This window comes from Condylura cristata, unplaced genomic scaffold (assembly GCF_000260355.1).
Source record: "Condylura cristata isolate star-nosed mole 26May11 unplaced genomic scaffold, ConCri1.0 scaffold00018, whole genome shotgun sequence".
NCBI classification, from domain to species: Eukaryota; Metazoa; Chordata; class Mammalia; order Eulipotyphla; family Talpidae; genus Condylura; species Condylura cristata.
The window spans coordinates 1,508,393-1,535,794 of NW_004567119.1; the positions used below are offsets into that span (position 1 = coordinate 1,508,393).

Here is a 27,402-nt window from a genome sequence, read left to right on the forward strand (position 1 = left end):
GCGCCGTGCATCTCGGCGATGGCGCGGTCGGCCGCGCTCTGGCTCTGGAAGTGCACGAAGGCGAAGCCGCGCGAACCCCGCTCGTCGCTCACCACCTTGGACGACAGAATCCTGCCGAAGGCGGAGAAGCGCGGGTGCAGGGCCTTGCTGTCCACCGAGCGGCCCAGGTTCTTGATGAACACGTTCCCCACGCCCGACCTGCGCAGGTGCGCGTCGCGCTGCGCCCACATGAGGCGGGTGGCCCGGCCCTGGACCACGTCGAAGTTCATGGTGTCCAGGGCCCGCTGGGCGTCGGCCCGCTGCAGGAAGTTGACGTAGGCGTAGCCCAGCGAGCGCCGCGGGGCCAGGTCGCGGCAGATGCGGATGGACAGCACGGGGCCCGCGGCGCTGAACTTCCTGAACAGCAGGTCCTCGGTCACGTCGGCGTGCAGGTCGCCCACGTACAGCGAGGCTGGCGGTACTTGGGGGCCACCTGCATCTCCGGTCTGCTCACCCAGCGGAGCCAGCGGCCAGGCCCTGGGGCACCGCGAGGGGGCTCAGGCTGGGCTGCGCGGGCTCCGGCGCCACCCGCCTCCAGGAGCTCCCCAACCCTCCATGGGCTCCGGGGGGGGGGGTCTGGGCGCGCCCCCTGTGGTGCCCCGCACCTGCCCCGCTGACGTTGCAGGGCGGGGACCTGCCGAGCTCCCTGTGCACGCACGGCGGGCAGGAGGCCAGGCGAGTGCAGGCCGGCCCGCTTGCAGCGGCTGGGGTTAAGTTACCCGGCCCAGAGGCCCGTGCCTGTGGCCTGGGGGCGGCGGGGAGCAGAGCGCCCGGCCCAGGCCTGAAGGAACGTGGGGATCCGGCGCGGCTTGGACACCCGGGGAACCAGCAGCCCCGGCCTGCAGCCCGCGCGGCGCCCGGGAGGCGCTGGGGCCCAGAGGGAGCGAGGGACAGACTGATGCACTGCACCAGTGGCCGCCTGGGGGCTCACCGGGCTGCGGGCAGGGGCCGCGGGCTCCGGAACTCGCGCGCACAACTTCCCGCGTGCTCCTGCAAAGTGGGCTGCTTCCTTTTTAATATTTTTGGAGCCTAGGGCCTCCCCAGCCCCACCGCCCTGCTTCCCACCCCCGGGTGGAGGAGGAGCTGCAGGCGGCGATGGGGGAGGAGAGAGAAGGCCCAGAGGAGGGGCTACCCACAGCCCCCACCCAGCTCGGGCCTTTGCTCTGCCTGGGTGCTGCTGGCCAGACCCTCCCCCAGGCTGAGCCCAGCCCCTGCCAAAGCCCAGCCCTGCGCCTCTTTCTTCCAGGTTCTGCAGGATCCTCACAGCCCAGCTCCACTCTGCCCCAGCAACCCCTACCCCTCAGCCCAGCAGCCCCCTGGCACGCTGGCCCTTCTTTTCAGGCCAACTCTGCCACAGACAAAAAGTGTTGCCAAAAGCATCCGTAAACATTTTGTTTCCAAGCAGCTTCCTCCAACAGTGTGGGAGCTCAGCCCCTTAGACGCACGCTCGGGTGGACTTTGCAGAGTCTCATGTCAGCACACGGTGTTCTCGGGGCTCGGACTTGCGGACAGCGTGTTCTGCATTTACTGAGGGAGGTGACTGCGGAACACACCCAGCAGCCAACCTCCTGAGGTCGGTGCTCAAGCCCAGAGACAGGACTTCGTCCGCACTAGGGGGACGGGACTGGGAGATTTGGGTCTCTGGCTCTTCAGGCTGGGTAACAGAGTTACTTCTTCCCACATAAAACACAGCCCTGGCATCACCTCCATACACCCTTAACATGCGGGTTATAAGGACTCTTCCCAGGTGTCTGCAAAACTGAAATTTGGCTCAGCTGGAATCTTTTAAAATTACCTTTCCTGGATGATCCAAATTCTAGTAGCTTCTGCTAATGTGTAATGTTTGCTGTCAGTAGTCTGCTGACACTGATTTTATTTTTTTCTGAAGCAATTCAGTGAATGTGTGCCTTGCATACAGGTACCTAACCTGGCCTGCCTCCTTGGGTTTGCGGGATGGTGGCTGGACATTGACAGTGTCCACCAGGTTCCTGCATGGGGCCTTGGGCCAGCTCCACAGCTCTGTATACTGCTCTGTATCTTACTATGAGCATTAGAGATTTCATTCGGTCTCAATACTTCAGGGATCCTGAAAGTACTTCGGTTAAATGCCAGTATTTCGCCTCCCTTTGAAATAAGTTGGGGTTGGAGTTGCTTAGGTGATGTAACCCGACTGCCCTTCAGTGGACACTGTCACGTGGGTGGCCCAGAGCAGTGAGGCAGGTTTGTCCCAAAGGCAGGAAGCTGTGCTGCTTCCCTTCAACCATACTGGATTCTGCCCCTTGCTCAATTAAGAAGACACAAGTGCATAGTTACTTTGTGTCAGCAAATGCATTTTAAAAATACAAATAGGTTCCACTAATTAGAGTCCAGCACCCACATTCATCAACGCCAATGGAGTCAACTACTAATAAAATCATCCTTGTTTTTATTCAAAATGGTTGTTACTGCCTTAAAGGAAAGTCGTTGCAAGAATGAAATTGGTTTTTCTTTTGAAACTGTCATGTTCACTAATAACTCGAAAGTAAAATAACCGTCTCTCCGATTATTTGATTCAGTTTTACAATGACAAGCCTCTTTCGAACTGTAACGTTTTTCTGCATTTTTTAAACTCCAGCTAGAGTGTACATTCTTTAGAATGGTTCATGAGGGTTACCCTTCACCGGGACACACAGAAAGGGTTTATTTACTAAGTAATGTCTGATTATTAGTAGATTTTGATTTAAAGTTTCAACTCAATCCAAGCTACCATTTACTAGTAAAAATATCAGTCATCATCAAACACGGTGTGAATAAGACACCTTTCCTCAAAAGTCGCATGGCTCTTATTAGAGAAAGATCAAAGCAACAATTTCAAAGACTGAAGACAGAAGCAGCACAGAAGAGACAGAAGTTAGTCCCCTGCTAGAGTGAGCAAGGCCTTCGAGGGAGCAGTGCCCAGTCAGGCCCAGAGCCCCAGGACACTCAGGGTCAGAGATGCTGGCAGTGGAGGAGTGAACATGGTGTCAGCGTGGCTGGGAATGGATCCTTTATGGGCTACTGATCCCTCTTGCTGTCCTGCCGAAGAACATGAACAGACTGCTACCAGTTTAAAGTTAATGTGGGTAATTACCCCCTCCTGCTCTGCAGAAGGCCCGATTCTGTATTTGGGGGTGGGGGGCTGGCATTTTATGAAGTGACGACTTTTCTGTTCTGAACGCAACTGGCAAATCCCAAATGGCCAGAAATGTCTTGAAGATATAAAATGCTTTTCGGCAGCTTGGTAATGTCTGTTTTCAAAAAGAAAAATCCTTTCTGCAGGCATCAATGCCTGTAACCAGATGCTTGCTGCCATGTCTGGCCACCAGACCGACAACTGAGAACTGTCCTTCAATTTGCTCACTTGCAGAATGACCTTTCCCACTCTATACCATTACCGTCCACGGAGATGTTCACTCATTAGTCTGCCTCATCTCTCACTCCCCTAATACTATACTACACGTGCAACACACACACGTATAGCCGCCTCTCTCCACACACACACAAACACAGATGCCCAGCATGCAAACACTGAAAACAGATCACATGGCTCCCCTAAATTCAGGTAGGTCAGTCTGGGCAGGGGTCAGCTTTTCCGTTTTATTGTAAATGAGCCAATCAGGTTTGAGCTGAATGTTCTGATCAGGTTCAAGTCTCCAGCTGCCAGTAGTCCAGGGCTTAAATTTATTGGAAGGCTTGAAAATGGAAGCACATGATTGGTGCTCATCAGACCAATTGGGATTGAAAAGGGTCGAATAACAATTGTAGGGTGGGGACCTTTGATGAAGATATAAGGCAGAGCAAGAGCCAGGAGCAAGAGTTCACACATCGCATACCACACACCACACACACCAACTCACCACCACCGCACTGAACATTTCAAGAGGCAAATCCCATGTTTAGCTGCTGCCATTTTCTTACTGCCTAGAATAAGGGCTAGCATGCAATATACTCCCGAAACAAGTTTTGAGTATAAGCAATGATTCTCCACAGATCCCTCTCATTTCTGCACATTTTGTAAACAGAGGCACTGTTATGTGTGTTCTTCGTTCTGGGCGATGTATAGAAAACAGCTGTGAAAGCTCGAGAACACAACTTTCTCTGAAGCAAAGCAGAGGTTTGTTCAAAGCCTTGCAAGATAGAGATCCTGGCTCTCTCGGGACCACAGAACAGGTGGGAGATGCACTTCCTGTCTACTATAAGAGACCTGGGCTCTAATTCCCCATCAGCCACCCATGCATTTGGCTGCTAATGTCACCTGGACTCTCACACATCACCCATGGGGGGTGCTTGTCCTCAGGTATGTAGAACCGCTCGAAGAGCATGTCTACCTACTGGTCACTGCTCTAATTGTGAGTAATACACTGTGTTTAAGCCAGGAGAATTGTTTATTTTGCCCACATTCCTAAAACTGTCAGGTAGCATTAGCTCTTCATAGGTGACCACTGGATGATAATAGAGTCCTGACATAGATTAATGGTCTGGAAAGCAGATAGAATCACCAACTGTGCAAAAAGTGGGTTTTTGGCTAACTGGCCTGATGTGGAGGTGGGCTGGTGGAGGTGGGCTGCAGCCTAAGCACAGCTGTTTCTCCAGTGAGGAGGGTCCTCTGCACTGAGTTCTGTCCACTCCTGACAGCCTTTACTGGGGTTACCCCTCTTAGAGCCGCGAGTTCAGCCTCACTATCATCGGCACGGTTCCCGTCACAGGGTCACTGCTCAAGCTCAGCAGTTCATGCTGACAGCCCCGCTGTGGCACTTGAAACTTCACTGTTACATTCTGGACTTTTTAATAAGGAACATGTGCAGTCTGACATCACAAAATCACTCAACAGGCTCATGGATTTCTCATATACTGAACAGTCCACAGACATATGGTGCTCCAGTGGGTCGGAATGTCCCTCTCACAATCAACTCAGCATGATTCTCACTCCCCCCTCGAGGCCTGTGGCTCTGCGCCTTTGAGTCTGAGTTCAGTTGCTGACTGTGGCTACCCCAAGCTCTCATCTCATCGGGCCACTCCTAGGTAGTCACCAGGAACAGGAGGGTGGTGTGCACAGACCTAGAATGAGCACAGGGCATTCTGCCCCATCCATGCTGACCACTGTGTCTTCTCTTCCGAAGGTCATCACCACACCGGCCTGGCTGACAAGCCTTCCCACTAGCAGCGTGGCCAAAGGGGCTCCAGCGTCTCAGAGTCTATTTTAATTTTTCCACCTGGACACTCTTCTCAGTCCAACATAATCCCAGGCCATGAGAATCATGGCCACCTGCACACCCATATGTCCCTTCGTTGTGGACCATCATAGTCAAATGTGGACAAACATGGATTTTGTCAGTTTCACCCCCATGTCCTTATCTTTCATGTAACTGGCCCTTAGGGTTGAAAACTCTGGTGCAAGTGACTGATGACTGGGGAGAAGATAAAGGTATATGGGATTCAGCAGTTCTGTTGCAAAGGAGGGAGAACAACAACCTGCAGAGCCTGGACATGCATGTCTCAGACTCCGGGGGTGCGGTCATGGGGACAACAGCCATGATCTCTTTCTCTCACAGTCATCCCCCAGCCTTGCTCAGGAAGAGTAACGCCCTGGTGTGTCTCCAGCAGACTGTGGAGAGTGTTTTAAATTTAACTGTCTGTTCTGTCTTCCAGCCCCTGCCAAATGCTGACCATGATTTGAAGGTCATTCTCCTTAATCTTGCTGTAAAGTCTGTTGAAAACAGCAGGGAAGGGTCTTGGCTCCAGCATCTGCCACACAAAACAACTGACGGCATCTGCAGTGTCTCCCCTTCCTTCTCACAGCTATTATCTAGCCATTGTGTCCACCAGTTGAATACCTCCCAGCTTCTGGCAGAGGAGGAAGAATAGATTGTCTTGAAGGCATTTTCATTTGAAGCCAGTGGAAATCGAAGCGGTGCCAGCCACTGTGAGGGCACCTTGGCCCCTCCAGTGTAGGTCCACCATGGTGCAGGCACAGCACTGAACTGGCACTTCCCTTCCAGGGGTCCTGGATGGATCCATTTGATTTTACTTCTGACCAGAAGTCAGTAATTAAGTAGTCACCCCTCCCCTAAATCACGGTGACTTGAAACGTAGGGCACTCATAAGAGACCTACTTACAAGTATTTGAGAAGCTCTTGGTGTATCTATGTCTCCTGCGTGGCGATGGAGTTTTCCACAATGGGTCAACTCATGGGTGGTCTGCAAGGTAACTTACTAGTTCAGGGCAGCCTGTCGATGGTCACCCCTGTGGTGGGAGTCATCCACATCAACATGGCATGAAGCTGTTCCTTGTTCCTGACTTCACCAGAAGTGATCAGTAATGTTATCTTGACCCTGGCTGATTCATGTCAGCCTCAGCTCACTAGCCAAGAATCTATCTGGTAACAGATTCACCCACACTTTGCCTGTGCAAGCCCATGTGGTTTCTCTACAATCACAAATGTATACTCAATTGCACCTGTTAGTACCTCAGACCAGGTGGAAAACTCAGTGAAGAAAAACAGTAGAGCCATTCTCTGGATGAGGTAGTCCTGGTCAGCACATAGGCAGTGTCCAGTGGTCAGGCCTGGAACTCTGCTGCCCGTGGTAGACTCATATGATAGGGCTGCCTTCCACTGTACACTGGCGTCCTGCTGGCAATGAGCACAATAAACAGGAGACAGATTGAGTGGGCTTGCTTCCAGCCTGTTGGGTAAAGTTCAACATAGTGGGAAAATTGACCAGAAAACAAGAAGGTATAAAATTAAGCTATTCCCGTAGGGAAGAGCTCTTTCCAGGTCTTTTGTGCTTCTAGATGAATTGCAAGCAGAAGCACTGTCTGCCTTTCTTCTGTTTTCCAGGATGCTTATACAGTGAGTCATGGAAGACAGAGAGGGTCTCCAGGCAAAGCGAAAAACAAGCATCCTACTATCCCTTATGGAAGTTCTTGGTTCCCTAGGCAGTTTCTCTTTTAATGCAAGCTACTTCATATTTAGGGGTCACCTGGTCCTCTTCATAGGACCCTGTAAGAATTGTGCTTGGAGCACTGACCGAAAATGCTTCCTCTGGCTGCTGCCATTGCTATGTGTCTTCTGCAGCATCCCTGAAACTGTGGGAGTTGAATTGGTAGTTAGGTATCTTGAAAACAGGGTAAAATAGCAAACCCTTCCATTCCTGGCACTGAGCAGATAAGCGGGTGAGCTATGGGTGATCTCAGTTAAGTGAAGCACAGATGTTCATGATTTTGGGGATCATACCTGTATCACCGACAAACGTCACTTCCCTTTTCCCCGGGAGCCTCTGTCCTCATACTGTGCTCAGCACCCTCCTCATCTCTGCTGGCAAAGAGGCGACGGGCTAAAGTGGAGGGCGGCTGCGTGGTGAGCAGCCTTCAGTCCCTCATGCTTTTAAGTTCCCTACTGTGCTAGCTTCATGGGTATCCTTGGCCCCAAGGCAAGTCAGCTGTAGCCACACAACAAAACTGAATACAACCTGGGTTTCGAGTCTGTTTTTCAGCACTGGATGCTCCATCAGAAACTCTTTCGACACTTCTTGCTTGTCCAGCTGGAGATGAGAGAAAGCTGCCAGAGTCTCCCTGGTCCTTGTGTTTTTGAGATTCTGGACAATTTCATATTTGTCTCTGAAGTTAAGTATCTGCTCTATGAACCTTACAAAAAACATGGGCTTCATGACCTGAATGCTCTAGCGAGAGTCTGCATTCTTTATGTTATTTCCTTTCTCGGACTGAATGATGATGGGCCTTTGATGGACAGGGCACAACCCAACAGTGAGCTGGACTCTTCCATTAGTTCTGTGAGTGGCCGTCACACTGGCTCTTCCTTTCTTTCCAGGAATGAACTCTTCAAGTATCTTTAATGTCGGCCATCTTGGCAGTAAAGGAGCAAAGGTCCTCCCTTCCTAGCATTTCATGCAGAGAATTCTTTTCATGGTTCATCCTAATAAATGTGTAGTAAAAGGCATTGATTGGATGGCTTTCTAGTGAGAAATTCACTCTCTAAAGCCTAAACTTCTGCTGCAGTGAGAGCTGTTTCTTTAGGATATTCTCTCCCAAAATGGATCTTAGAATTATAAATTCTCAGGTTGTATGTTCAACTAATCTTTGTAGTATTCTTCTAAAAGTTTCTAGAAGTTGAAATTTGATTCAGGGTCATCAGTTACTGCACCAGAGTCCAACATTTCCCAGGAAGAGACTGGCGCCACAGATCCACCATGATGGCCCGAGATGATGGTCAGAGACTCTACTGCTGTGTGCAAGCTGAATCCACGGCAGGGAGGCCGAGCCAGCCCACGGGGAACCATGACCATCCCAGATACACGGTCAGGCTCAGGGGCAGGCCAGCTGGCCTCGGTTCTGGCTTTTTTTTTTTTTTCTTTCAAAGATTTATTGTATTTACTTATGCATGCAAGGATTGGACTGGGATGAAGGTCAGACATGTGGAGGCGAGAGGATTCCCCAGAGAGGTGAGAGGATTCCCCAGAGACACGTGGGGAGCAGAACAGGCAGATCAACTGAAGTCCAGGGCAGAGGGAAGCAGTGCACTGGGTCACCTCCCTGGCTCAGGGATCAAACTCAGGCCTCGGACCTCAGTGGCTGGTGATAGCTGGAGACTTTAACCCCTGCACCACCACAGAGGCCCTTGTGGCTTTTCTTATTTCATGGTTAGATTTCGCAGGATCTCCTGAGGACCCTGGTTTATCCCGAATCACTTCTGCTTTAACAGCAGGAAAACCTGTCGGCCCAGATCTGATATTCTTTCAAGGCAAGCATATGTGAAACAACCCTTTTTTTTTTTTAATCCACGCTTATGTTGGTCGCCTCTTTATGCCACAGTATTTTAGGGCAACATAATGTCTGCTGAAGATTCCACTCCACCATGAGTGAGAAATGGTTAAACAGAGGCCTGAAGAGATGGGGAAATGGTGCCAGTCAGTGTCACTGACATAGTCACTCGCGAGTGCCGGGGTTAAGAAGGTGGCACTGGGGTTAACAACTTCAAATAAAATTTTATTTGCAACTGGTCAAACTAAATATATCATCTGCATGAATTTTTTTTTCATAAGTTTAAGTACTTTGCTAATGAGAACAAGTATTTGCTGTCCATCATCTGTTTCAAGCACTGCACATCTGTATATAAAGGTCTGAAATAGAGTAAGTGCTCATCGACAGTCACTGTTTTTGTTTTTGTTTTTTTATCACTAAGATATCATCGGTGCCACTTTGACAGTCTTATCTGTTCAGTTCCGACAATAGTCCTAAAGGCAGAGAGCATTCCCGTTGTTTGAGATGTACAGAATCTTTAAGTTGCCTATGGGATTGGTCTATATGAAAGAGACCTTTAATCCTAATTTCCAAACCTGTACAGTTGCCGTAATCCATACTGCATTGACTTGAAATATAATTTCTGATGTCTCATTGAACAGGCCCATGTCTCTAGGATTCTTGTTATTTTTATAGTAACTAATCCACCTCATCAGACGCTTTGACTACAAAAATAAATAAATACATAATATAAATCAAATAAATGTGATCTTCCAGAAATTTTCAGTTCCTAGAATCCCTGTAGCTTGTGCCCTAACTTGCTGACTCTGCCCAGCCCGGTGGCCATTTACAGCAGTAGCCATCCCGTCTCCATTCTGTGTGCTTTCATTCCTGGCATTTCTCTAATATACTTTCCCCAAATACCCTGCTAACATATGTCTTCTTCCCCTCAGCTAACTAATTAAACAATTTGCAAGGCCACTTCATGTGGCTTCCTCACAGACAGGGTGTCAAGGAGGCATTGGAGACAACGCAGGAACAGGCCGCGGATGAGGCTGCGGCTGCCAGGGAGCTGTGCCGCTCTGATGGACGGGGCTGGGCGCTAATCAAGCCCTCAGGGATCTCCTTGACCCTCTGGAATTTTCTCACTAACGTAGCTGAAATCCTCTCCAGCTGTTCTGTTCCCAGAAGAGAGACAGGCTAATTTTAGATGAACCATGAAAAATCCTCAACTCTGAAAATTTGAGGTGATGATCCAGAAGAAAAGTGGCTATGTTCCAGAAATAGAATGCATGAACCTAGAATCCTATTAGGACGACTCTGGTGATGTACAACTAATCAGGCTTGTGAACCTGGGGCGGGGGGGGCTGCTTGTTTCCACTGAGAGAGAGAACCACGCCGTGCACCTGAGTGCACAACTCCCAGTGAGCCAGCAGCCACCGGGGACTACTAGCAGCCGCGTTCTTCTGGAAGCACGCTACATGGCTTAGTCCACGTGCTCACTGGCCGGTGAACATACATGGTTGAACGTGTCTAAGGTCTTGCATAGATACAAACGAGACAGGCTGCAGTCAGTGCTGGTCTCGATTCCCCTTGGTAAGAAGTGAGGAGCGTTCAGCCTTTACCATTAGACACTGACGATGACTGTTACTTCTTTCGAGAACACCGGCTCCAGGCTGCCTCAGGTTCTTTAGGAGCAGCTGCCCTGGCACTGTGGTGAGTTCCGGTCAGCAGGCTCTGTCTCGGGCACCCACTGGGGCACCCGCTCACTTGCCTACTGTTCTTGCTGTGGCTCCTTTTGAGGCCTCCAGTCACCAGTGCTCGCCTGGTCTTCCCGGCACGAGGAGAGCCGGCCACGGGCACACCGGCAGCCCACCCTGGCCATCGTACTCAATGCCCTTTGCGCATGCACACGCCCTCAGCTCCAACCCTGCGTCATTGTCCTCCTCCCCACATGCGCAAAGCAAATTACTGCCAGGCAGACCTCCAGTACACTCATTGTGCCGGAGAGCTGAGCAGCTAGCAGACGAGGCTCCGCCCTTTCTGTTGGCTGAGGGTCTAAGCCATGAGGACCCTGAACTGGAGTCTTCATGATTTGGTGATGTTGTGCATTTGAACATATCCTCGACATCACTACATCTGTAAGCACATCTTAACCCTGTACATTTTCTCTAGTGAACGACAAAGTATTTTTTTCTTCTTGCTTTGGTTATTAGTCAGTCAGTACTTTTTGTTTTTTGGTACTGTAATCCTTTTATAATCAGAGGATATTCATTTTGAGGATCAATTTCTATTCTTCATAAATGTGTGTGTGCACGCACACACACACACACACACACACAACATATTTCTTGATCCCTGGCTTACTTCAAGCTGTATTATGCAATAGCATTTGTGGTGAAAATGTGAAACTTTGAGCTGTTTAACTTCCAAAGAGAAATTCCCTCATGGCTATTATCATCTCAAGTTAACCAGCAACACTACTGTTCCTTCCTCTGTCGACCATATTTTATGTCTTCTCTAAGTGATATTAAATGTTTGCAGCGATAAATATCCACATGACTGTTCTGAAGCTCGCAAATACTACACAAATGCATCATTTTAGAAATTACAGATGACTTATTGTGGCTGATATTTGTCCTTCTTGAGCATTAAATAGAGGTGAGGTTGTTTATAATTTTTTTTCTTCTTAGATATATTAAATAATATCCATAACTTACTTATAACTGTGAGTAGAACAAGACGTTTTAGAGGAACAAAAAATTTTAGCTTGGGAAAACAGGACACTCTTGGAGAATCTTACGACTGATTTGAGAAAGTGAGTTTCAACTTTACCTCCTTCTGTTAAAGAGGAATTACATGAAGAGAATTTTAGCATAATTTGAGGAATCAATAAATATTAGAAGATTTCAAAGACAGGGAAAAATTGTGGCAACAAGATCAAGCATTCAAGCAGGCGATGCATGAACACAGAGCCTACGTGTCACAGAGAGAATTCTAGTGTGGAGGGCAGAGTAGGTGATCCATGAGATTTACACTTCCTTTACTGCTTATGGTACTTTTTATAATTTTATGGGTGCATGAGGTGAAGAAAACAGGATTAGTGCTCAAAGTCTGTGAAAGCTTAGCTAAACTATGTCAACACTCTGGAGGCCTCCCTTCTACTACATGTCCCTCTCTGCAGTGACAGTGGCAAGTAAGTTCAGAGTGTTAGCTAATCAGTATATATGGCTGTTTGCTAATTGCACAGTATTTATCCTATGGTTACAGTCTTGTCAGTAAAGATAAACTATAGATGCATATTCATGGGGATTTTCTTTACAATATTGGTAAAGGCAATAACATTAATAACTATCATTAAAAATAAAATGTGGCAGTAGAACTGTATTTCCACAGTTTCCTTCACTCTCATTTATACCAGGGTGGAATGCCAATATCTATAATTCTCAGAACCAGAATTTAAATATCTTTAGCTTACATGAATAAGTATTCCTCTTGATTGTTGCCAGGGCAATTAGTATAAGTCTTCTTTCAAGTATAAACTCTGGGTTTAGAATAGTAAAACTCTTTACAAATGTATATGCATATTTTTATGCATGAGTGTTTATGTGTTATACATAGCTATATGTCTGTATGCATTTTTTAGATTGTAGAGAGAAAAATATATAGGAAATGCACTTGTGTACCTAAATATCAAGTTCTTCTTTATTGGGGTATTTGATTTCTCAGATGTTTTTTAACACATATGTAAAGCGATAGTGATCAATTCAGGCCTACTCTCCACAAATATCAGCTGGTGTTTGCAAGCACTGTACTGAATGCTGAGGGGATAATGCCAGACACAGTCCTTACTTACAGATTCATACAGCCCAGTGGAAGTAGGGAAACAGGCAGATAAATCTGTAACGGTAAAATCTTAATTTATAGTATCACTCCATTATTAGTACATATCACCCATTCCCCAAAGGCTAGATCATTCCACTTGTTTTATCGTGATCACACCCAGTGCTAATGAGTAACCCTGGTAAAGTAAATGTGTAAGAAATATTGCTGATTACATGAACAAAATGAACAGCTACATTAGTAACACAGTAGCTGTGTACTTAGCAAAGCTGATAAACAGTACTAGTCAATCAAAATAAGTAAGGACATGGATTTTATCAGTTAAATGCATTGGTGAGAACAGATTTCTGAAGGATGACAGAGCTCTCATGTAAGAATATTTGCTCTGAAACGCTGTTAGTCCCATAAACTAAAATATAACATTGGCTGAAGGAAATTGTGAGCACTTTGTCTTGCAGAGAACAGGAAAGTGATAGTGTTTAGCAAAGATCTAAAATGCAAAAATGCAGCAGCTGGCTGACTTTGAGCAGTCAGCATTGAGAAGTAAATAGCACATTGCAAATATCACTGTCCCAGCTGTCCTGGAAAAGTTACTGTCCAGCTCTCCTGCTGCAGCCCACTACGCAGAAATGACCTCTATTTAGTCTTCTAATACTTAGCCGATGAAAACATGGAAGGTGTCGAGCGCTAGCCAAAACGTGAAAAGCGTACACTAAGTTGAAGCTGTGGCAAAGAAAACCTGTAACTTCCTAAGCGATTAATAAAAAAAAAAAAAAAAAAAAAAAAAAAAACACTTTCCCCCAAATGAGAAAGTATTGCTTCAGCAAGGTGGGCTTCAAAAGTCTGTGGAAAACCAGGGATAGGTAGACTAATTTTACTTTTCTTCAACTGAGAATTCCCAATGTCAATGAATTTAACTTTTGGAGAAAAATGAAAAAGTAAAAACAAACAAACAAAAAAACTGATTTTGAACATGCACTGGAGACAGTGAGTAGATTTTTGTTTTACTGATAGGAGAAGAAAAGCTGCAATTGGAGTTTCTATGGTTCATTTTAGCAGGTAAGCATTGTGCAGCAAAAAGTTATGAGTTTTAAACTCAGTTCAGTACTCATGAACCATGTGATCCTGGGGAAGTCGGTTTGCTCCTCTGAGCCTCACTTTCTTAATTAGAAAAGTGTTCTACCTCATGCAACAAGTGTGGCTTATATGAAGCATTTAATACAGCTGTGCAATTTTTAAAACTTTAGTTGAAATGTTCCTTTTCCTATGAGCGCTCATGGAAACTTCTTAGCTGCACCACACTTAGCAACAGGCTCAGGGTCTGGTTGGTGGAGGCCGGTAGCCAAAGAGTTCTTTACTAAAAACTGGGTGACTTGATTCACTCAAGTCTGTCTCTCTGGCTGCATGTCTAGGGAGGGAGGGCGGGCATGGGTTTTGTGGGGGAAGGGAGTGAGGAGCCATCCAGCATCTACCGCTTGACTGTTTGCACAGAAATAACTACACGCAGGGATGATGGAAGCCTGTGTTTGCCGGGAAGAGACATTGTGAGAAAGCAAGAAGAGAGGAAGGAGGAAGCGGAGAAGTCGGAGGAGAGGGGTTGAAGGCGGAGAAGGAGTGGAGTGAGGTGTGAGTGCAGAAAACAATGGTGGAGTGACACTGGAGTGGCATTCAAGGGCTAGGATGACTTATGAAACTTCAACTGTGCGGAGACAGGAAACCAACAGAAGGGTAAAGAATATCTGAAAGACTGGATTGATCAGGACAAAAGAGAGTACTTTCACTCATCTTTTCGTTCTGGAAGATTTTAATTTCAGAAAAAAAAAATATATATATATACAGTATTTTCTCCCATAATGTGTTATGAAGTAGGTAGCATAATATAGACACTGGATTTTTGTCTGTGTTCAACAGCATTGATTATTCCACTACTTACTGGAAAATGGTACTGTGTGAGCAGGCGATTCTTGGAAAGCTTCAAGTGCTGAGTATAATATTATATATAAGAAAAATATAGTTTAAATACAGAAGCTAAGATTATGGATAAATCCAGCAATCACAAACATATTGCTAAGCCAGTCATTTAAACTGAGGTATTAGGGAGATCTTGGGTGGAAGCTTTGCTTTCAGCAAATTGTAGTATGAAGTCAATTCCCATCTCTTGCCTGTAGGGAGGAATATTCTTGGAGTATTCTCCCTCCTGGTTGGCTTACCTGGGAAAAATGACCACGAAGCTACTTATGCTCCCAGATAATGTGGCTATGCTTGGTCACCTCCAGGTCTGTAGATCAAGGTAATGCCAGGAGTTGATTTCGAGCATCTTTGAAAGCAGAACAATTATGGCTGCCAGGTGGTCATACTACGTGCATGCAGCTCACTGAGCTCAATGAAACCTTCTGCCACATGTGGTGTGAGGAGCGGGGGCTTCTCTCAGTCCCATTTCTGTGTGGTTTTCTATCACAAGTTGGGTTTCCATTAATGTTGACTCAAAAGTTTTATATTTTGTAAGACATCAGGAATGATTAAATTTTCTTATCATTAGTTGTTTTTGACATTTACACGGTTTTACTATTTATTTTTACATAAAAGTTATTGTACTCCATAAATAAACGTGATGTGTGCTCTCCTTTTTCTATCTATCAAGACAAGTACATCCAGATCAATACCTGAAGACAAATGTTAATACCTGGAAAATGGACTCACTACCATGTGAAGAACGTCTTAGTTTTCAAACTAAAAAACTTTTCCCTTGACAAGTCTCTCCCCAACCATCCTAATTCTATACACCTTCGCAGAAGAAATCCAAGGTTGTCTGTACCAAATGAGCTCACGTCTATACTCTCAGTTCTCACTTGAGAACAAACACTTCACTACAACAAAATTGCTCTTTTCACGGTTTTATCTTTGCAATATACAAATTCTATAGTCCCTCAGCAGCTTTTTATACACTATCATTCCTCCTATCCCAGGCTGCTTCTTTAACCTCTCAAGGAAAACATGTTTAATCTCATCTGTTCTCTTTCAATTAATGTGATCAATGAAGATGGATGGACCAATAGCTTGCTAGCTAGATAACGAATTAAAAGAGAAACCGCGATAAAAAAACATAACCATCTTTTCTGTATAGACCAGGTTTTTCTTCAGTAATAAATCACACAAACTACCCATCAGAAATCACCTGGCCTACACGTTCTTTACTGGCAGTGTGGCCCTCTACTTCGAATGGTAACAATTACTTCGAATGGTAACAATTACTTGAGAAGCAGGAAAATAGGCACATTCTCATACTTCACTGGGCAAAGCAATCAATTTGGCCCTCAATAAGTTCATGGAGTGGGAATATATAACCCTCCAGAGGGAGAGGCAATAACCTTGGTGAACAGAAACATATATACACAATACATAAATGAAGTAACAACAACGACAACAAAAAATGTAATTCACATGCAACAGTAGGGACTACTTTAACAAGCTGCTTTTGAAATTGGCAATTAAAGAAAAAATATCAAGAGTTTTTTGCCTTTTACGACAAACTGTAAATAATTCCTATTGATAGGGAAAAAACTCCCTTGCAGAGACATGCCTGCTTGTAAATATGGGAGGGCACGGGGCTCTGAAGGACAGATTTGGGGGAGGATCTGCGACGAACTACGGGGTTGGGTCAAGCTGCTGGGAAGCGATATCCGCTGTATGCCAAAGCAAGCCCTGGCACACTGCGGACTAATTCCAAGTACGGTTCTGTACCTTCCTGCCAGGGAAGTCTGGAGGTGATGAGCTCAACAAGAGGGAGAGGATGACATTGACAATCAGTGGGAGACTGACACGTTTCTCCTGTTTAGTTAAAAAGGGAAGAGAGATCGGCACTCATGAAAAATCCATGCACAGAATGTTTAACCTGGTCTGGTCAAGCCTTGAGATTGAGGCTGTGAGTAAAGGTCTGAAGGAATGTGAATGCTCAAAGGAAGCCATGGGCAACTCATCATTGTGAATGAAGGTCTGGAAAGATGATAGTTTCACTTTAAGTTTATATCTTTTGATAGACTCAGAAAAAAAAATCAAGACATGAAAAGATACCATTATCAAGTATTGTTTAATAATAAAAATGATCAAAACACACATAGCAACCCAAGTGTTAAAGCTGGAAATAACTGGCTAATGACTGTCAACGCATTTATATCTAATTTAGAACACAGCGAAATGATAATTAAGAAAACAAGCCTCTGTGTGTCCTCCTTCACATGGCTCGGCCAGTGTTTGGAAGGGCCTGCGACATCTTTGTTCCTCTCAGACCACGCCACGTCTCTCCTGGCATGGGCTGGCTTCACAATGGCCATGGGAGGAAGTTCACAATAGAAAACTTGGTCAGTGCACTTAAAGTAGGAATCAGTCAATTATAGCATTCATCAATTTTGTTTCTACTAATTACAATAATTAACTCATTCTTGGAATAGGCCTCCTAAAGTGATTGCTGCAATATGATATTTTAAGACCTTCTACTTTGTATTCCTCTGAAATTTTACCTTTCAGGTTGAATGCCATTTTGAAAAATCTTGGGTTTTGCTTTAATAACAAGTAAAAGGTGAATGCGTCTGATAATACACAATTTTAATCACACGAAAGAATCTTAAATACAACTGTTTTCCTTTCCAAGTAATGTCATACATGGATTGATTAAATCATCAAGCTATTCCTTTTCCTCAAGATTCTCCTTGTTCGGCCTCTTCACCCTTGTCTATTCTTATGCCAGGGGAGATTTTTGATGTATTATGAGGTTGTGAGAGGTTGACTCCCACCAACACATACCCCATAAAGTGCTTGGGCTTCTGGAGCATAACACCCAACATGCCCAATTCACAGAAACAGCCTGTTCCCCTTGAGAGCCACCAGGAACTCTGCATCTGCCTCTGAAGGCTGCCAGCCACCTGGCAGGGCTCTTTCTCACTGGTATTTCTGCTTGGCTATATTTACTTGGCTGCCGCCACCCTTCACGAAGCTGCCCAGGTAAGTGTCTGCTAGTCAGGAAATTTCTTCAACAGAGAAACCTATAATTTAGACTCCTTGGTGGATGGGTGCTGGAGGGGTAAATAGAAGGAAACTCCATTTTTGTGTGGAGGCCAAACTGCATTGTATGATCTTGCTGTAACAGGCACTCTTAAGCTTTGAGTGTTACCGAGCTTTTATATGATGCAGTAATAGCACTGATGCTGTATTTTGTTCAAGTCTGTCCTACTACTCATTTGAAGTTCATAAAAACCTACCTGCATTTTAAATAATCACAAGGATAAGACTGTATGTCTCTGAATCTTCATTCTTTGTTTTCCCTTCATCGTGACTATTAAGAAGACAAGTTTTAATCAAATGAGGACTATAATATTCAGAGAGTGATCTTTTTACTATTTAAATATTTCAAAATGTGTTCTGAAGAGGACATTTTGATTATGAATGAGGGAGGGAGCAGGAAAAAGGACCTCTTCAATATATTCTAGCTAATACTCAAGTATGAATCTTATTTTCAAAATTTTACCCACTTTTTCTTGAAAAATATTTTGTGCATTTTTGTAGGCCATATCATCTTTAGGGGGACAGGATGAAATACAGTTGATGAAATATGTTTCCAGATTTAAGAGTCTGACTCAGTTTTAGGTGAGATCGCTGTTCTACAACACTGAACTACTCCTTCAAGTTTTCATCAACTCGACTTTATAAAACTCAGTTACTTATTGTTGAAACTTTTTTTTTTTTTTGTAGAATCGATCATTTTCTATACTCAGGAAATGGACGGAATCTTGAGGATATGAAGAGGATATTTTAGTAAATTGTGACTATTGCTCGAAGAACAGTGTAATTATTTTCATCTTTTAATATGGGTTCTGAGATTTCATTTAGCAATATTTTCACAGAAGAGGGACAAAATAAATTAATATGAATACCACAAACCATGCTTAGTTCTTTGTAAAGTGCCTTATTTCAGAAGAATCCAAGTAGAGATAAAGACAATATAGATGACAGGGAATTAGAGTAGATTAAGGAAGTCAGAAAATATTATTTTATAAGAAGTTTTTTTCTTTATCCTGGGAGTTTCTTAATTAGAGTTTCAGAACATAACTCTGAGCTTTTTTTTTTTTTTTTTTAATTTATCTTCTACAGAAATACTTCAATAATGTGTGGATTTTCAAGATGCCCTAGAATGAAATAGATCAACATTTAAACCGCTCTAGTGGCAGATCTAATACCAATTCAATCTGATTTTTGACCTTTTGTTTTCATGACTGTACACTTGTCTCCATGTAACCATCCACCTTTGAGTAACTGATTTTTAGTCTTTAAACTTAGTTAAATACTTTATCTGGAGTCAAAGCAGTCTCCAAAGCATTTATAAACAATATTGCCAAGGAAATAGTGTCACCGAGTCATAAAGATTGAAAAAAACAATCCATAATATGAAAATATTTTAAAAAAATCATTAATTATTGCCCTTAACAATTTTATAGACGTGCAACAATTCTTTGGTGTATAGGCCCCATGGAGTTGAGGCTCAGACCTCTACCCCACTATTGGGTAAGAGGTAGTTTTCCATCAATTTTTTTTTTTAAAGATTTATTTATTTGTTCATACAGAACTGGGGTACAGGCCAGAGGCTCAGGGGTGGCGAGAGGCTTCACCAGAGACAGAGTGGGGAACAGAACAGGCAGATCGACGAAGTACAATGCTGAGGGGAGCAGCGGGCGGGTCAGGAGAGGTCTGCCACGCCATGTGGTCACCTCCGGGGTAGGTGGGAATCGAACTCATGCAGAAGCGGCTTTAGATTCTCAGTGCTGTGCTTTAACCCGCTGCGCCACCAGGGAGGGCCCAATTTTTCTTTTTATTCATGGGTGCATTGTTGACTGCCTTCTCCTTTGACTTTTTATGAGGCGAAGAAAAGCAGGGTGTTATGCATGTTTATTGCATTGATGTCTTTATTCATGTAAATCTCTGATTCTTCTTCATCCATGGAAATGGAGGACATCTCAGGTTGACTCTAAGAGCAACAAATTAATTCAAAGCTGCATCCTGTTGTTCCTGCTGAAGAACAACACCTAGAGGAGCAGTGAGTGGGTAGAAGAGTGTCCCTTTTCACCAAGCATCTTCTTTTACAAAGAGGCTTCTAACAAAAAGTCAGGTCCCTGGTTTACAGAGCAGGTAGAGCTAAAGGTAAATAACTGACCTAACCCTCCCTCAGTCACTTAATGTCCACACACCTGCTGTGAGCATATCCAAAGGTTCACTCAGTCAAAGCTTCATTCTTCCAAGGAGATGCCTTGGTCCTTTTCCCCAGTGAGGTTGCCTGCAGGTTGCCCACACCATTTACATAGGCATCCATCTCTCTGTGATGCAAATTCAGTACAGAACTAACAGACCTCTACCACAGTCTTCAATGAGTGGCCCTGCTCTTACATTCAATCCACACTGAAGTTCAACAGCTTCAGAGCTGAGCAGACACAGGGCGCAAACATACAATTCTGCAGACAGCCCCTCACCCTGCTGTCCTCAGTCTCCCCCGACGCTGCCCCTTCAGTATTCAACTGTCTCACTCTGACTCTCTTTTCAATTAGAAGGTCTTAAGCACTTCTGGAGTTGACGAAAACAAGTCAAGGGAAGAAACAGATATATTTCATAACTGTATCAGCTATGAGATAAAATCATAGACATATTTTTTAGGATTACTTGGCCCAATATTGGGAATTCAGCAATAGGTTCTTTGGCGTTTTAGAGAGCTGACAATTATCTGACTTTTTAATCATGATTTTCTGTAGGAAATACATTTAAAAAATACACTTCTAATTGTATTTATAATTTTCTTTCTTGATCCTCAGGCAGGTCATATTTGAAGAAGGAACTAATGTTATAAAGGTAAAACAGGAAAATTTTATTAAAAAAAAAATCACAGGATCACTTCTTGACCTTTTAGGTAAGATCAACTGAAAAAAACAAAAACAAAAACACAGGGCCCTTCCTGGTGGCTCAAGGGGTTAAAGAACAGCACATGGAGCTATCTGCAGCCACTGCAGCTCCAGTCTGAACCCAAACAGCAGTCTAAGGAGCTGACCCAAAGGCACAGCAGACCTCTCCTGACCCACCCGCAGCTACCCACAGCAGTAGATTTCAGTAAGTCTGCCTGTTCTGCTCTCAACTTTGTCTCTCATGAATCCTCTCATCTTCCACACCTCAGACCTGTACTCCAGTTCTGGTATGCATGGATAAATCTAAAAAGCAATAAAAATAATCACAGACTAAGCCTCCACTCCCTTATAGTTAAATCACTGAATTTTGTGAAAAAGAATGAATAATGTAATATGTATGATATATAAAAAGAGATTCTGGTCCAAACTGTCAGATTCATTGCATATATGTCTCCATTCTTAAAAGGTCCTATTAAAGTCATAGAGATATATAAATAAGAAATAAGGAAATACATTAATAAAACCATGAAGCAAGGAAAATGCAAAAGTTTGGAGAAATTCCCAGAAGAAAGCAGATGGTAGCTGATCTAATTATATTAATTAGTTTTTACAATAAATAATGTTTATATAATCATAATACTGTAAATACTATTTATCAATGTCTGATTTTTACAAGGTTCTGATAAAAGAATCTATCGGTGTATAATGCAATGTCATGGTTGCAATCTAAAAAAGGTAGCTATATATCTATATATAACAAGCATATACAGATGGAATACACATAATTATCACATATATGTGCATTCATATAGATACACACATGCATACACACATATGTATGCATATATACGATGCGCAAAGAGAAAGAGGGAATGTTAAAAATCTAAATGTCTTCATACTTATATTTGAGGACTGATATATGTCCTTTAACATTTATAGGAATTAAGACATGAATGTAAACTATATTTAAACTATAAAATATAAAGCACTAAATATATAAAAAATGTATATGCACTTATAAAGATTTAACAGCAAAGGGAATGATGAATAAGCAAGCACATCAAAATATATAAGTGAGATGATCTTGTCCATAAAACACTGATAAAGTAGAAAATTGAAGTGTTATATCTGTGCTGACAAGATGTTACTTCATTAAAAGAATGTGTTTAATCTGGACAATTTGTTATCTATTCTTTGTTGACCTTGACATGTTTGATGGATACAGCACATTATTAAGTAGAATGCCTCTCAATTAGGGTTTGTGTGAGTATCCTCGTATTAAGATTCAGGTTGCATTTTTGTCAGGATATCTGAGAAGTGATATTATGTCATCATTTCAGGAAGCACAGAGTGTCAGATTTGTCATGGATTTGTTGCAGCGTTAATGATGTTGATTTTAACTGCTTATTTAGGGGGCACATGTCAGATTTATCCATGGTCAAGTTACTCTTCCCCTGTCATAACTGATTAGTCACTTGTGGGGGAATACTTTGAGATGCACACCACGGGTTAGGTAGTAATTCTGTGTTCACGCTGGTTAGCTGCACTCAGTGCGTAGTTTCCACAAATGAGCACATGCTTGCTCCTCGCTAATACACGAGAAATTGGAGATATGAGCACAGTACCCACACATTCTGAATTAAATACTTTAGAAAAAATAATGTATGTGCATGTGTGTATGTATGTGTGTGTGTGTGTGTGTATGAAGATTACAAAGATGAATTTAGCATTCTACTGAATCTAGGTGAAAGGAATCCAAGAGTTTCTTGTGGTATTGCACTTTCTTTGTATGTTGGAAAATGAATAATTTAAAAAATTAAATTACTTTAAATTTAAAGGAAATCAGGCCCTGCCCGGTGGCTCAACAGGTTAAAGCACAGCACTCGGAAGCCAGCTGTAGCTGCTTCAGCACTTGCTCCATCCCAGGCTAGGAACAGAATCTGTTTCTGCTGCTCCCCTCAGCAGTGGGTTTCAGTGGGTCTGCCAGTTCTGCTCCCCACTCTGTCTCTGATGAATCCTCTCATCCCCTGCACCACTGGCTTATACCCCAGTTCTTCTATGCACAAATAAATAAATCTTTAACCCCCAAAATAAATAAATAAATCAGTTATTTTTCTCTTAATGAGCACAAGAAAGAAAGCCACAAAAGGAGCGGAAAAGCAAGTCTGAAAGGAACAGAAAGTAGACCACTTAAGAGCTGGGTAAAGGACAAATAAATTCTCACATAAACTTCTATGAAAATCCATTTGTATATTCAGACTGAATTTGGTTTTCTGGAATTCTTCAGGCATAGGCAGAATGTAAGTAAATATGCATGCATTTACTTCTTCAGACACATCTGAGTATTGCGCAGGTATTTTCTACCTGCATCTGAGAGGCTTTTTCTGTACATGGCGCATGTCAGTTGCAAAGCCTTTAGGAGCTCTTTAAGCTGGGCCCTCCAGGTAACAGCATCTCACTATTTGTAACCTTTGAGTGTGGTTTGAATTTTATAAATAGAACTAAAGCTTAAAAAGCAAAACTTAATATGAAGAATAGAGACAGATTAAAGGTAGATTCTATGAGATAATAAAACATAATGTAAACATTTAGCATCAAGACTGAATTTCCTGTTTGGCTTAGCCATCGGGACTAAAAACAAAAGAAGAGGCCCCTCTAAATTCTTCAGAAGAAATGCAGTTGCCCACGGGTCACTGCGTTGAAGTGAGGCGCTCAGTGGAATATAAAGCTAGGTGAGCCTGGGCTTGGGCAGCCCACTTCACTGCAAGGGCACCCTTTAGGGCTTTTCTTACATCCCTTTGCATGCTCAAGACTCATGGCCCAGCAGCTCAGGCCCCAGGCTCTGCAGAAAGATGACTCCCACTGCTGCAGACCCGGTGTGATCTGCCTCTTTGCGTGGGGGCACTGAGGCTCAGTGCTGGCCCTGCCCGGGTCACTCGCTAGAGGCGGCCTCCGGCACCCAGCAGCCTTGGGCCCGTGCGGTTTGTCTGCTTGACTGCCGGAAAACACCGCACCGCCCTCCCCAGGACTTGATAAAACCTCTCCAGGAGACTCACTGGACTGCAAGAGACCAGAATTCTACAAACAATCCTGAATGCAAGTGTGTATCTGCACAAGTGCGAGTACGCGGATCTGAACAGACTTTTCCCAGCAGCAAGGGGAGAAGTAAGTAGCTTGGGGGCTGAAGAGACAGCGGTGGCATGAAGCGCATGCAGCCAGGTCTGCCCTCAGTCCTGTGTCTACCAGCTATCTGATGAGGAGTTTGGGGTAAGTTACTCCACATTCCTGAGCTCGATCCTCAGCCTCTAGAGTGAGAATATTAACACCAGCTGCCCCCGGGCGTGTTCTGGGCATTAAAATAATGCACCAGAGTCAAAGCAGCAGTAGCCTGGACCCCAGGCTAGTTTAGATTTATAAAACCCAAGGCGAGGCAGCCCTGGTGCGCTCCTGGCTGCAGACCCGTTGAAAGGACAAAGGGAGAGATGGGAAGACACGGGGTGTCTGCCCAGGCTGCTGCGGGATGCGGGCCCAGACACTGAAGTCCCCCCACCCCGAGTGCAGTGGGCAGAATTAACCAATGTCTTACAAGGCAGACGAGAGTGACTCTGGGGGTGAGAAGGATTCACATGTGATGGGGTAATAATGTAGGCTTGGAATGTGAAGAGAGGATGGGGGGATGAGAGAGAACCACTCAGAATGAAAGATTTCAATTGACAGTGTTTTAAATGTTAGGATTTCTCAATTTTTGTCCGCAGGTTTATGGCTGCATATATGAAAAAAAAAAAAGATACCAAAAATGTTAAGAGTGGATTAGGCATAGGGAAGAAGACAGTGAGAACAACACGATGCATGGGACCTTAGGGTTCACAACAAGACCTGAGACCCAGCACCATCCTTTACTATAGGTGGAGTCTTGGGTCATTGATCACTCGAAATCTCTAATCAACCCTTAAAATATGCATCTAATGGAAGCTTTAAGAGATACCATGAGAATAGCTGAAAGAACTAGAAACACTGCTAGCATGAGGCTTTGCTACTTCGGCATGGCTTAAGCTGGCCCTGTATTAAAAAAACAAAAAACAAAACAAAACAAAAAAAAAAAAAAACAACTTAGTGGACGTTAAAGGTCATCAAGTATAAAGCTAAGGCCGCGAGAAATGGCACTGTGGATTTCATGCACCTCGTGGAAGAATATATATGATGTGGGTGAATCTACAGAGTTGAGTAGATTCGGAGTTCAGAATTTCATCGCCTTCTTTGGCTTTGACCGCCATGCCATTACACAGGGGGTATGATTTTGGGGTCAGAATTATTTTTTCCCAGGAAAACCACTCAGGTGAGCCTGTTGGCAGGTTTTATTATTAAGACGATGTTCTACTTAATTCAGAAATTCAGACACTTTGGGCTTCTGTACAAATCAGCTGTGAATAAGCCTGTGACTTAGTTCAGTTCCAATTCTGAAATCTCTGGATTAGGGTCCCTGCAATCAGGGTCTCATAGTTGATTTTGGTGGGCCAATACTGTCTATAGCTGAGCACCACAATTAGGAAAGTGCATTCTTTTAAAGTACACAGAGAAAGAGTGACCATGCAGAGCACACTCGGGACAAAAGCTCCACACATTAAAAAAAAAAAAAAAATCAAGTCAGACAAACTTTTCTGAGAACACTGCAATTTAACCAGAAACTATTGCCAGTAACAGAAAGTTCTCTGAAAAATCAGTAACTATTTTAAAATAAAACAAAATTAGAAACAAAACATAAGTCAGAGAAGAAGTCACAAAAGAAATGAGAAAGCAAGTATAAGCTGCAGATAAATACACATATCAAATGCAGTGGGCATCGATTATAGTGAAATAGCTATGTTAACTACTTAAATCGGAAAGAAGGTTCTAAATAAATAATGAAAGTCAGAGGTTGACAATTTTTTCTATAAAAGCCAATACTGAGTATTTAAGTTTTAGTGAGTTATATGGAGTCAGTACCAACTTCACATTCATTTCATTGTAGCACAAAAGCTGATGTAAACACTATAAAAATGAATGAGCACAACTAACATCTAATAATACTTTATCTACAAAAAAAGCAAAGGTCCAGGTTTAGGCATAGTTTACTGATCTCCAATCAAATTCTTTACCTTAAAGACCTTTCTAAAATAATAAAAGAGCAGCAGATAGAAAATAATGAAGATCAGAGCAGAGATCAATGAAACACAATCAAGTCAACCAATGGAAAATATATCAATTAAACTAAAGGTTGGTTCTTTAAAAGTCATTTTTTTTAAATGAAATAAAATTAAAGACTGTTAATGAAATAAAGAGGTAAGATACAAAATACCGTTGTTGGACCCTCCCTGGTGGTGCAGTTAAAGTGCAATACTGCAGGTGAGCCACCGCCACTTCACTGTGAGTTCGAGCCCCGCCCCGAGGTGACCCACAGGGCGCAGCAGACCTCTCCTGACCCGCCTGCTGCCCCCCTCAGCAGTGTGCTTCATCCATATGCCTGTGCTGCTCCCCATTATCTCAGGTAAATACTCTGACCACCACCCCTGCATCTCTGACCTGTACCCCAGTTCTGTATGCATAAATAAATAAATCTTTAACCAATATATCAGTATCAAGGATGAAAGAGATTATATTACTACAGACCTTAGGTACTGAAAGAGGAAGCAGATACAATGACCATTTCTCTATTATTAAATTTCACAATTTAGATAAAAAGGGGTTAGCGTGCAGTGTTGGTCTGTAGTTCACCCGGAGACCAACCAGGCCAAAGACAGAAAAAGTGCCTTTCAATGTAGCGGCAAGAAGATACTGTGGACATGGACAGACCCCCATTCAGTGGCACTCAGTGGGATTCTGGGAGGGATTTCTGAAAGGGACACTAAGACTGTGGCCCTTGCTCAGTGGCCTACAGTCACAGCTAAGGCTCCTTAGTTCAGGCCGTTCTAACCTCTTCTTGCTCTAAAAGAATTAGGGGTAATGAGGATTTTACACTATAACTTCCCAGTCCACCTTACTTCTTCAGCTCTACCCCTTGGTAAATATTCCCTTTAATAAAAATTCCTACCTCACTCTACTGAAGTAGACCCCCCCCTTTTTTTTTTTAATTACAAGGGAAACTATAACAGGCTCAATCTTACCATCTTTATTTTTTGTTATCCAGGGGTATATTTTATAAAAAAAAAATATCTTAGGTATCTCAAAACTGTTATGTATAAATATGGGACATTAATCTACATTACTCATGCATATGCAGGAATTGCATACATATTTTCATAAATATTTTCAAGTTATATATTTTCACAATACAATTTCCCAAGGAACTGTTCATAGCAAGACATATACAAACAATTTATGAAACTATTAATCATTTAAAACTGAAAATGTGGTAGGCATGATGCTAGGTATTTAGAATTATACAAAGAGAAGATTCGATGAGCTGTCTAAGTGAGAATTTTAACTTTAGCAGTAGTTTCTTGGTGATTCTATAAGATAATCTGATGTATAATGGCCATCCTTAAATCCTATTTTAGATTTTGCTTCTTTTAGAATTGTTGTAAGAGCTGTTTACAGGCCATATAAAAATTCATTGCATTTCTCAAAATTGAGTGTTTAAATGGCTAAGCTATTGCCAAGCACATGAATATCCATGTTTTCACCAGATGTAATTTTAAATTACATTTGGCTCTTTCCAAGTAGCTAAAGGATCCTCAAAAAAAAAAAAAAAAAAAAAGAAAAAAGAAAAAAAAAGTTGTTACCAATGATAATATATTTAAAATGTGCCCTAGTTTTGTTTAAAAAGGCATA

The 27,402-nt window shown here is 43.4% G+C and overlaps 1 protein-coding gene across 1 annotated transcript in view; it reads right to left on the bottom strand.

Annotated features, from left to right (window-relative positions):
• LOC101633035 (polyadenylate-binding protein 4-like) overlaps positions 1-27,402 on the bottom strand; it is a 33,818-nt gene that overhangs the window by 2,888 nt on the left and 3,528 nt on the right. The window contains exon 2 of the mRNA XM_004685183.1: positions 10-485. Within this exon, the coding sequence (XP_004685240.1) occupies positions 10-485 (476 nt within the window). The remainder of the gene's footprint in view (positions 1-9; positions 486-27,402) is intronic.